Source organism: Gambusia affinis, linkage group LG10 (genome assembly GCF_019740435.1).
Source record: "Gambusia affinis linkage group LG10, SWU_Gaff_1.0, whole genome shotgun sequence".
NCBI lineage: Eukaryota > Metazoa > Chordata > Actinopteri > Cyprinodontiformes > Poeciliidae > Gambusia > Gambusia affinis.
This window is the reverse complement of record NC_057877.1, coordinates 15,791,887-15,804,149: the sequence shown is the minus strand read 5'-3', so window position 1 is coordinate 15,804,149 and position 12,263 is coordinate 15,791,887. Positions and strand designations below refer to the sequence as shown.

Genomic DNA, 12,263 nt, shown 5'->3' with positions numbered 1-12,263 from the left:
CTTACTTCATGAAGGTATTGTATATTTACTGCCTTATTTTGTTATTTTAAAGTAATTTTGGTTATATTTAAACAGCTCAAATTTACCCGAAGGTATTTAAACTAATTTAGATTTTGTCCATCCATCTCAAATAATTTCATTCAATCAAAGGAATCAAATTGAAATGAAATAGATGAATGCATTCTAGATAAATTAGAATGCATTCATCGAGATCCATTGTTACATCAATTTCTGTCACTTGATTTAGTGCTCTCATGTCTGATTGCACAACTTTTGTAATAAAGCCCAATGTGCTTTATTGCAAGAGTTCCTCTGAAGGAGAGGAGAGGCTAATAGTCAAACGCAAGAATATCCACTGCATAAACGGGTATGCTGATATATCCACTGAACCATATTCTCCACTGGGTGGCAGAGCTCCGTAGACTGACTACTGTCTAACAAATAAAAGGTTAATAAATACATGTGGATATGAACCAGAATTTTATTTATTCGTACAATAAAATAAAAACTCTCCATATTCAATGCATTGCTTTCTTTTTAACCCTCGTGTATTTTATTTTATTTTTCTGTTAATCGTTAATTTAAATGATGGAAGAAGAAAAAAATGTGTTTCTGGGTCCTCCCTCAGAGGTGGGAGTGGTCCTTCCGGTAAATGTGAAAGGACGTCACTACAGTCAACAGCAGCGCTGTAATTTCTGCGCAGGTCCATGCTTCAGTAAGGAAAAAAAAAAAATCAACAACAAAAGAGCAGCTCTTTACCCTCCGTGCCCTTACCCTCAGACTCAAAGAGGCCAGCCTCCTCCCCCACTGTCATTTTATTTTTACGTTTCTAGCGTCACATCCCCCCTGGCCTGGCCGGAGGAATGTAGAGAGTGAGGAGCTTTAAAAATAGCATCCTCCGCTCTGACAGCGCCGCTCCGGAGGCTCCGCGGCACTCTGCAGGGAGAAGCAGGAATGCGAAGATGGCTGCAGACCTGGGAGAGCTGCTGGTCCCCTTCATGCCCACCATCAGAGTCCCCAAAACAGGAGACAGAGTCTACAAGAGCGAGTGCGCCTTCTCCTTCGACTCCCCCGTAAGTGTGTCCGCCTGTCAGACACCCACACACGCAGCCTGCACACACCGGGACATGAGGGACATGAGGGGTAGGAAAGGTGCGTCGCAGGCGGACTGAACATCACACGTGTTTCGGCTGTAACCTGATGTGTTTGTAGACGTGAAGGAAAACAGTTTTCATCTTTGGAGAGAGATGCAAGCTTATTATTTTTCTTTTCACGTCCAAATCACCTCCCAAAAGCTTTCATTGTCGTTTTAGAAACACTACACTTGAAGTGAGCCATTTAATATTTATAATGAGGGTAATAATTCCTCCTAACTACATCTTTTGTTTTAAACAGACTGGTTGTTCAATATGATAGGTGGACTGTTTAGCCGTTTGAATCATTTTAATACAAATCACTATTAGGCTCAAAATGTGGGGGATTAATAAATATTTAAAAAACACATCAATCTGAAACCCAGATTTATTCTTTTTTATGCCTAGGAGCAAATAGTAGGGCCAATATTTAAATGTTTTAAACTAAGTTCTTTAAACCAGTCCTCATTTATTATTTTCACAATTGGTGGGCGAATCAAAATTTACAAAGTTTACATTTGTAAATGTCAGAATATATTGACTGAAGCATAGATTTGATTCTTTTTTGTGTGTGTTTCTAAAGCGTCTGTGATTAACCTGAATGTAGCGTTCCCTTTGCTCCTAGAGCTTTCCTATACGACTATCTGGATTGAAACCGTTTTTAAAGGTGACTCAGCTGTCTGGAGTTCATCATGCTGGCCTGAAGACTGGTTTATTTTTATCTTGGACTGTTGAGGCTCATATGTCACTTTGAACCACTTAAAGGTTTAACACTGGGGTTTATAAAGCCTATACACTGATTACAGATTTGAGGTTAGTTTATGAAGGAGGTGTTTTCCATGTGCTTTGTCCCTAGAGCCCATGTGTGTGGTGTAGGAGTATGTTTTTTCTTTTGCTTCTTTTTAAAGGCACATTTAAAACTAAACCAGAGTTATTAGCTGCAACCTATACATGGATCAAATTAAATAAACTATGTTAATATATGACATCCTGTTTAAAAATAGTATTTTTTTAAGTAAAGTCACTGCAGGGTCTGAAAACATAGATGGTCCAAAAATTGTTGTTGCTATATACTATATGCAAACTGTAGCATAAAAATGCTATGTTTTTTACATACTTAAGATTTAAGATCACAACAATTTTTCTTCCTTTCTTTCTTTGACTTGCATATAATTGAAGATGATTTGATCCTTTTTAAAATCTCTACAGCAAAATTATTTGCTTCAGAAGCAGGTTTTTGCAAATAAAATATATATTTCCAGGATGGATTATTGGCTGATTAACAGATTTTCCATTTAAATGTTTTGAAATTTGGCTGGAATACAGATGATTAAGTTCTAAACTTATTCCTACATATTAGTTGTCATTTCTATAGCTTGTGCTGATTTGAACAAAAAAGAATAGAATTTGAAGATGGATTCTTGGCTTTAGTTTTCCACTCTGGTGTCCTAACATGGAAGTGGGTAAAATACCAAATACCAATTTGACTCTACTTTCATCAATGCAGCAAAATGTAATTTCTTTTGTGTGGTCAGAGTAACCCAACCATATGCTGACAAATAATAAAAAACGCACAGCTAAAGAGTATGATATAACTTATTATGCTGACCAAAACAATAACAAATTCTTACATTCATGTGAAGCTGCACAGACTGTCCTCTCATCTGGTCTTGTTGGCCTTCAGCTCATGCTGTAGCTGATTGTTATTGTTTCCTTTTGTGTGCAGGAGTCTGAGGGAGGCCTGTATGTGTGTATGAACACATTCCTGGGCTTCGGACGGGAACATGTGGAGAGACATTATCGCAAAACAGGACAGAGTGTTTACATGCACCTCAAACGACATGTTAAAGTGGTATGTTTTGTCCCCTGCCTTGTAGATTTAAAAAATGCACTTTCAATAATTCTGTTTTTATTTATATATATATATATACATATATATACAAACATACATATAAAATGACAAAACATTTGAACACCATAGACAATCAAGAAAGGTCAAATACAACCATAATGCAATTATGATGTTTTGTTGTCTCTGTTTTATTTTATTTTGTCATGTTTATCATATTCAAGAATACGTAGTTTTCAATTTAGTTTTTAATTTTTTTTAAATTTTAAACAAAAATAAATAAATAAATAATGAATAAATAATTATCTTTCAAAAAGAGTAGTTTAGAAACTGTTGTTCTTCCAACAGTTTCTAAAATAAAGTGTCTACACTGTCAATTTATTTAAATGTTTTTATATGTGCATAAATATGGAGAAACATTTGCATGCCCAAACTTTATTTCCATTCCTATTTTCCATATTATTTCAATAAATGACCCTTGTGCTTTATAGATAAATTAGTAAAAGATGCACATATTATGTATCCATATACATACATGCCTGGATACATACAATAAATTACCACCCAATGGTGGAAATATACATTTACAAAAATGTGTCTTTCGGGGTTTTAAGGAAAAATGTCCAAATAAGCATGTTCTATTTATATTATTAAATACATTTTAAGTAATACCTTGAACAATGTTGATTTGTTGCTTTGTTATTGTTTTAAACAACAAATAAACACAAATTGTAAGATGTATTATGATTCCATTTTTATTTAGATGTCATCTGTGCACGTCTTTTATTTTTATGGTGGTTTTAAAATTGACAGTGTCGCAGTTTGAGTTTTTGGTTTTGTTGACTGTAACTAGCAAGTCGATTCTTCCTAAGGACAGCAAACTCAAACAAACCCCTTTTTTTGCTTCAAGCTGGTGGTGTGTTTCCGCTCTACCTCTAATTGCTATCAGATCAGCTCTGCTTTGGAAAGAGCTGCTATTTCCATGCCTGGATCTGACCGCAAACAGCTGCTGCACATTCTGCAGGCTCCTGTGTCTGTCAATATTTCCAGTTTCTCAACTTTGTCTGGTCAGATTAATCTAAAACTAGTCAAATCGGACGTAAATCTGCATGGCGACAGTTTGTTGTTTAGCTGACAAGGGACTAAGGCTGCGTATTTATGTTTTCATAAAAATGTCTTCTTTTTTGTTTTAATCTGTTAAGTTATTTTTTAAAAAAGTTGCTTTGCTGTCACACTAGAAAAGCCATTTGCAGTTGAGGGTAAACCCAGATGAATAATTTTCCCTTTACAAGAGCAGCAGGCTAGATCTGATTCAGGGGAGCATATAAGTTAATCTTTGCTTTAGTTTAAAAAAAATACAGGCCAACAATCTTGATACATGTACAAGATACTCTATATGTATCTTTTTGCATATATATATTGTTACTACTTGTTTCTTGCAGAAAACCACAGGTGCTGCTGGTGGTGCCATCCCCAGACGAAGAAATGGAAAAGTGTTTCTGGGTACGTTATTTTCACTAGAGTAACATACTTCTACACTGCAATGTGAAAATCTTAGAAAAAATATTTTGAATAAATCTATTGGCTTGCTGTGACAAACAAATAGAAAATGAGAAGATTGACAATTTAGCTCAGCAGTTAAATTGTCTTCAGCTGCTGAGGACAATTTAACTTATTCCGTTCTCATCATCTCCACCCACTGGAGTGTGACAAAGAAAACTCTTCAATGTTCTTTTGATTTTGCACATTGTTGTTGTTTTTTTACTATCATCTTTGACCTTTTGGCAGCCTAACTGGCCTGCTTCTATCTGAGGAATGCCCGGTTTTTAGAATATTCAAATTTTCGCTAACTGTCTTGAATTTGCCTGTGTGCATTTGCGTGCGGGTACGTGTGTGTGTGTGTGTGTGTGTTTGTTTAGAATCAGTCAGGTTAAGGTTTGTTACAATTACCTAGGTAATTTATATTTGCTCAATGCTCAAGTTAATGACAGAGGAAATATTATTCTTTAAAACGTTTTTACAAAAACCTTGTTGCAAACACTGGGTTTGTACAATGTGGAAAACCCCTATTGATTTGACTTTGTAAGTTTCTGATTTTAATGATGATTTCACCACTCTGGAGATAAAAAGGATGAATATTTCTGACAGTATTTTAAGGCAACTCCTCAAACACACGGCTTCCTGGTGTGAAATCATAGGAAGAAACGTAAACAAAACAAAACAGATGCAGTATCAGAAGAATTGTTTCACAAATCTGATTAAAGCTTTTTTTCATATTTTGTGTAATTTTCCCTAATTGTTTTCTTTTCCATTAAAATCAGAAAAAATTAAATAATTTCTCACACAGTATATATTTTTTGACTATATCTTGTTTACCACAGCCTGGTTCAGCAGTAGTAAAATCTTTTGTGCCATAGTAACACTGCGTAAACTGGCTCAGTTTAATTGTTTAAGGCTTACATGGCCTTCAGATCACATTTATTATTATTATTATTATTATTATTTATTGTTGTTGTTGTTAATGAATGATGTTATTGAGGCTATGGTGTGTGCATGTAGATGATTATTGTATGTTCAAGAAAAAGGAATCTGTCAGATTGTGAAAAATGCTACAGAAGGCAAAAAAAGATGTACACCAGCAATCAGCTGCTGCTGGCACTTTGCATAAGTTGGTACTTGGCATTAGCACATAGTTGTTGTTTTCTATCAGACATCTGCTCAAAGTGAGTGTGTACTTTGCTTTTGCTGCTGGGTTCAGAGACAAGTCCAGACTTTGCTTATAAGCTTCTTATCAGACATGCATAATTAAAGAGTAGTTAATAACTGTTTTGACATTACTTTCTGCGTCAGTCTAAAGTAGTTTTCTGTACACACCATCCCTGGTTCCACAACTGCAAAGCATCTGTTAATGAGAAACATCCCAAAGAACCATTAAAACAAGTCCAACCCAGATTTGTGTTAGCCTATTAGGAACAGCTTGGGCTGGATGATGTGTTTCTTTCAGAAGATCGTTAAAAGTAGTGCAGCTTCAGTCTGATTACAGTTTTCTCATTGAACCAGTGATTTTTATGTCAGTAGGATAATTAGAGACATCTGTCACCTTGGGAAGTTCATCCACTACGACTTTGTTAAAGTTTGTTTGCTGTCAGCCAGCTGCCGTTCTAACCAGCCTCAACCATAACCATTAGATATTTCCACTGACGAGCCCGCTCCACCAATCCTTGTCCTCTAATAATAGCCTATTTATTTGTATATGTGGTTGCTAACTGGTCTAAATCAAAGCTTGGCCTACCCACTCCTCCTCCTTCTTATTTTCCTCTGGGTTGGGGAGGGGTGGCAAGTGTACCCCGGCACCTCCTCCAATCATGTGCCGGCCTCTCAGCTGCTACCACCTGTCAGTGTCCTGCTGAGGCAGACACACATCAAACTGAAGCGATGACGCATCTCGGCAAAGCCCAGGTGTCTGGCTTCCTTCAACCTCTCTGTTTGAGGAATAACCTCCTCTTACTCCATTTTATATTCATATTTCTGTTTTATACTTATATTTTCCCCCTCTGGTTAATTGCCATGTGTTTCTTCTCCTGTCTGACCAACATCTGACGTTTTACTCTTTGTGACATTTTTCGCTGTCCCTTTAAGATCTTTGACCCGGTTCAACGTATCCATACCGGTTCTGTGATCTAATCAGACAGCTGGCTGCAAACATCATGTGTTTCCATTTAACCAACCAGTTGCCATAATATTATTAGTAGTAGCAACGTCAAGGAAAAGTTTTTAATTGATGAAATATGTGATTGATCAAACAAATTTATAAAATAATTTATAGATTATTGGGTAAGAAATGTATTTTGTTTTGTGGTCAATAATAAAATAAGTCTGAACTGCTTAAAAATGTTTAATGATTTTATTTCTTTTTGTTTTTATTTAAATCAATTACTTTAAAAAAAAAAATATATATATAAAACTATGCATCACTTCTGATTTAACCTAACTTTATTTATAAATTCAAGCCAGAAAAAAACAAAAACGGTTTCAGTAAGAAAATGTCATCACAATTTTCTTCGTGTTGTACAGGAGGCGTGTCGAACGTATTCTATATGTCCTCATTCAAAAAGATGATTGTGCATAATTGTATTGATAAAATCCTTTAACAAGCGGTCATAATGTTGATAAATAACTGTCTGAATTTGATAAATGCTTCTTAAAAAAATAGCGAATCTCTTTTCACGTTGATGTAATTTGGCAGTATACTGGTAAAAACTGCTTTGATGTGATTAATAAAATAATGTTTTAGCACACAACTGTTTTTATGTCTCCCTTTTTGGTGTAGACATCCACATAAAAAGCTATGGTGGTCCAGATTTGGACCCCACATCTTGAGTTTAACACCTGTGTTGTACAGGGTTCCACTTATAGATCTAATTTAAGTTAATAGTGATGCTTGAATATCATTCTCTGACTATTTTAATTTTGTTTAATAGTTTAAACTTGTGATCACTCTTACAACTAATAATCCTACTTCCTCCCTTAAAGATTTAGAGCTAAACCGAGATTTTAACGGAGAGGACTATGAGTATGAGGATGAGGCAAAGCTCGTCATTTTTCCAGACCACTTCGAGATCCCTTTACCAAATATTGAGGAGCTGCCCGCTCTGGTCAGTGAGTTGGTTCTGTGTGTTTCTGTGCATGTTGGAGGGGAAACGTCCACTTAGTGGTTCCCTGGCTTCAGGACAGGCAGGCCTACGAATTGCAAAAAGGGATAGTTAGCGTTTTTGAAATGAATTGTGAAACAACCGTGTCTGTCTTACCTGCAGCTTTTGAATATTTTTGGTTGAATGAGATGTTCCCTTTTCATTAAATTTCGACCCGTAAGCAACTAAAAAATAAATTAAATATATAAAAACAAGCATAGTCTTGAAAAATGTTTATTGATACTTGCCTCAATGTAAATTCAGATATCTTTGAGAGATCTGAATTAACTAACAAAACATGGTTTAATTCATTTGATGACTGAGTTGTCACTGTAAGGAAAAGCCTATACTAGCAAAAACAATAATTTTTTTTATTAAACACATCTACTCCAGATGCCAAACCTGTTTTTGAGGACCTTTAACATAGATTTTTCAGATTACATTCATGTGATTATTCCAAATGTGTTTAAGATGAGCGCTGCAGGTGAGATACAGAGTACCTTAAAGTTCCTCATTAAAAAAATCTATATGATCCCTTTAGAGAAGCTACAATCTGTTACCTTTTAGATTCAATAAAACAAATCATTTTGACAAAACAGCATCTAATAAAACATTGTGTTTTCAGTAAAACATGATTCTGGGGAACCACAAGTTGTACATGTTGATTCTTTAATTTTTTGGGGGACGGTTCTTTGCTTGTTTTGTGATACTTCTCTACTTGTTTTTCTTCTTAAAGCTTCACTTTGGCATGCCTATTTGTTTGTTTTGTTGCTATTTTTCTAAGAACACCTGATATAGAATTTACGGATGAATTCTGTTATATGTTGTAGTTTAAAAGAGGCATTGTTACTGATTTTTAATCTGAATCTGGATCTGCGGGAGAAATAAATTTGAAACAACTTGCGTGTGATTGAGGATGAGCATAAACACTGAGAATCCAGATTTGTATCCAGCTGGGTCTATTTGTGGTAAATTGTAATTGTCTGTAAATTGCATAAAAGTGAGATTCTTTTCCCTATATTTTAATCCTTCAAAAGGATTGAATTTTCTATACAGGTCTGAAGTAGATGTCAAATCAGATTTGTAATTTTGCCTCAGTTTGATTTGACCCCTTCTGTTTTCACGCCGTATCAAACACACTGCATCACATTTATACCACTTATAGCATAAACCTTGCATGGCTAATATGTGTTGTGTGCACTGTTTCATGTGGAGATGTAGTTTATTTGTACTGCCTGAATTAATTTGTGTCCACGCTCTGCTGTGCTGTCTGACGCCAGGTGACCATAGCCTGTGATGCAGTACTTAATGCACCTTCAGCTTACAAGAAACAGGAGCCTGAGTCTTGGGAGGAAGAGATCCAGGTGTCAAGACATGCCAGAAGCCTCAGACAGCTGGATAATGGAGTCCGGATCCCACCCAGGTAGTAGACCTAACATAGTGCAATCATGTGCAAATCAACAAATACAAATTAATGTATATTCTCAATTAGAAATTGATGTTATTAACACTTTTTACAACTTTTGTGGAAAACAAACTATTAGCTGGCAAGGCTTTAATTTGAAAATGCTCCGTTTTAATCGATACTCAAACATCATTTGCATAAAGACGATTATAATAAAGGTTTTGGAAGTTTTGGAGTTAAACTTCTAATCTTTATTAATTATAGGATGACTGCTCTTCTTACTCAGTCATAAAATATATCAAACTGCTGAAGAATTGTTGTAAAACGAATCAGAGCGAAACGTGTCCACTGAGTTTAAAAGTGGAAGATAAAAAGATAATATTGTAATTTATTTATCATTGGATATTCAGGTCAATCTTTGTTTCTGAAAGTGTTGAGCAAATTTTTGTCAGCTTGGTGTTTGTTGCTTATAAATAATACACATCAATAAAGCATATGGCCTAATATTTCTGTGATATTCTTTGTTTCTTTAAAAAAAGCACATAATGGAAATCATTAAAAATTATATTTCTAAATATGTTTCCTTTATACATGGTATTGTATCTTATTTTAATGTTGTGAAAAGCATGAGTTGGTACTGTTGTATTTAGGTAAAAAAAAGATTTAATTTGAAAAAATATAAACGTATTTCTGATTTTGATGATCCAGCCATCGAAACAGATTAGTTTTACTCTGATTGCTATATTCTGATTGTAGTGTAGCTACAGCTTTTAGTATGCTTGACTTCACATGTATCACTAAATGAACAGCTGTCAAGTTATTATTAAAGTTGATGAAATTGTTAGATGATTTTTGTTTCTGTGCTTTTGCTGTCAGTGGCTGGAAGTGTCAGAAGTGCGAGATGAGAGAGAACCTGTGGCTGAACCTGACTGATGGTTCGGTTCTGTGTGGGAAGTGGTTCTTTGATGGGAGTGGGGGCAACGGACACGCTCTGGAGCACTACAGAGAGACCAGCTACCCACTAGCTGTTAAACTGGACACCATCACTCCAGACGGAGCAGGTCTGGGAACAACACAACACAGCATCTACGGTGTATGATATGTGTTCTTACAGTGTGTCTTAAATCCCAAAACTATCATTATTTTGCAAAAGTAATGATAGTTACTTTTATTATTATTGTACAATTACTAATTGTACAATAACCATTATGCTATCTAATCTGAAGTGTCCCAGTATGTTTAGTGTTGGGCAATTATCGTATCTTTACCATGACAATAATAGTGATGTTTACAAACCGGAGAAAAGTGTAGTTGTTACTTTTGATTATTTTTTTCTACACTGCCATGTGAACATTGATATCTATTATTATAGTAAAAAATATGACTAATGGCAATTATTGTGCTGTTTATTGATAAAATAGCACATGATAATAAAATATACTAAGCTAGGCTTTTTGATAATGAGTATATTTTATTAGAAGCCGATTTTGTGTCTGTACGGCTATGGCTACATATTGTTAATTTAATTTATTTATTTATTTATTGGTAATTTTGCCACATTAATTTACTCGCCTTTTTTATTACAGATGTTTATTCGTTTGAGGAGGAAGAGGCTGTTTTGGACCCCCACCTGTCAGAGCACTTATCACACTTTGGGATAGACATGCTCCAAATGCAGAGGAGAGTAAGTGGACTAATGTCACTTTACATGAACTCAATCTAATTTGAAACAGCTGCAGTGTTTACAGAAAATGTGTCAGAAATATATTTTATTAGCGCTATATTAGACGTTTTGTCAACATTTCTACACAGCAAAGAAAATTCTTCACATAAAACTGTCCTTGTCATCTCCATCTCCTCCCATTTCAGACAGAAAATGGACACCACACAGACAATAACCCCCGACCGCGAGTCAGTGAGTGGGAAGTGATCCAAGAGTCGGGCATGAAGCTGAAGACGGTGTTTGGTTCAGGTTACACTGGCATCAAAAACTTGGGAAACAGCTGCTACCTCAGCACAGTGCTTCAGGTCCTGTTCAGCATCCCAGATTTCCAGAGGATGTGAGTGTTGTATACTGTGACACGTTCATATCGTAGTGTTTTTGTTTTTTTAACTACAGCAATCCCTAATGACATAACTTTTGACATACTCACACTGTTGGTCATGTTAAAAATCTTGAACCTGACAGCCTTATCAACTAATAACATTTTTTAATTGTAATGATGCTCATTTAGCAGATGGAAATCTTAAATTATTTTCATTAAACCAAGAAGTTAATTTCTGATTGGAAATAAGGGTGGTATCTCTGTATATTTTGTGTCAAGTAGTTCTCTACATCAGTGTGTGAAATATTTGGTGACTTAAACACACACGATTCCAACTACAAGGTATCTGGTATGGGTGTGGTCCATTACTACGGTATATTAAATTTAAATTAAAAAATGTGTTGTTGCCTTTTAGTACTTTCCTTCTCTGACATACCATGGTGTTATCATGGCACATCAGCATGGTTACACTCCTAGTTGGGCTTCCACAATGGCATAGGTACTGCTTTTGATATCATTCCAAACATAATTTACTTTTGTTATTATTTGTAAATGGTAACATAATAGAGTAAATGGAGTATCATTTAAAAAAAAAAAGTTTTTATTTTTAAACTTAAAGCAGTCAAGCTCTTTTCTATACGACCAGATTTTATGTAGTTGATGATTAACTCCAGGTCATTATAGTTGAAAGGCCTATGTAACATCACCCTAATCTTTAGCTTCCTCTGCAGATTCTATATCTGATCATGGTTTGACACTCGACACTTTGTTTGGCTGCTCCAAAACAAATTTGGCTGTCTATGATCAAAGATGATAATTAAATAACTCGCTGACCTGCAGCGGGTCTTTTAAGTTCCTCACATGTTTCTCTAGAGGCAACGTCTGTGTGTCACCCCACATATCAACCCCCATATGTTTTCTCTCTTAGGTATGTAGGTAACCTTCAGAGGATATTTGACTATTCACCCCTGGACCCCACCCAGGATTTCGCCACACAGATGTAAGTGACTCCTGAGAGTTATGCAATGCAGTGACAGAAGAGAAGGTGTTTTTCAGCTCCCTCTGTCACTGTTATTGATATTTAAAAACAGAAATTCATTAAGAAATAACCTAAATTACATAAACATAAATTGCAGAATT

The 12,263-nt window shown here is 35.4% G+C and overlaps 1 protein-coding gene across 3 annotated transcripts in view; it reads left to right on the top strand.

Moving 5' to 3' along the window:
* Nucleotides 1–745: 745 nt before the first annotated feature.
* The window catches only part of usp13 (ubiquitin specific peptidase 13), a 31,702-nt gene continuing 20,184 nt past the window's right edge, over nucleotides 746–12,263 (top strand). For 2 of the 3 annotated variants that reach the window (XM_044129474.1, XM_044129472.1), the window contains exons 1-9: nucleotides 746–1,073; nucleotides 2,860–2,985; nucleotides 4,425–4,485; nucleotides 7,516–7,637; nucleotides 8,954–9,096; nucleotides 9,955–10,139; nucleotides 10,665–10,762; nucleotides 10,948–11,138; nucleotides 12,052–12,123. In XM_044129474.1, coding sequence (XP_043985409.1) covers nucleotides 963–1,073; nucleotides 2,860–2,985; nucleotides 4,425–4,485; nucleotides 7,516–7,637; nucleotides 8,954–9,096; nucleotides 9,955–10,139; nucleotides 10,665–10,762; nucleotides 10,948–11,138; nucleotides 12,052–12,123 — 1,109 coding nt within the window. In that variant the 5' untranslated portion in view covers nucleotides 746–962. The remainder of the gene's footprint in view (nucleotides 1,074–2,859; nucleotides 2,986–4,424; nucleotides 4,486–7,515; nucleotides 7,638–8,953; nucleotides 9,097–9,954; nucleotides 10,140–10,664; nucleotides 10,763–10,947; nucleotides 11,139–12,051; nucleotides 12,124–12,263) is intronic. The other variant, XM_044129471.1, reaches the window with a different exon arrangement.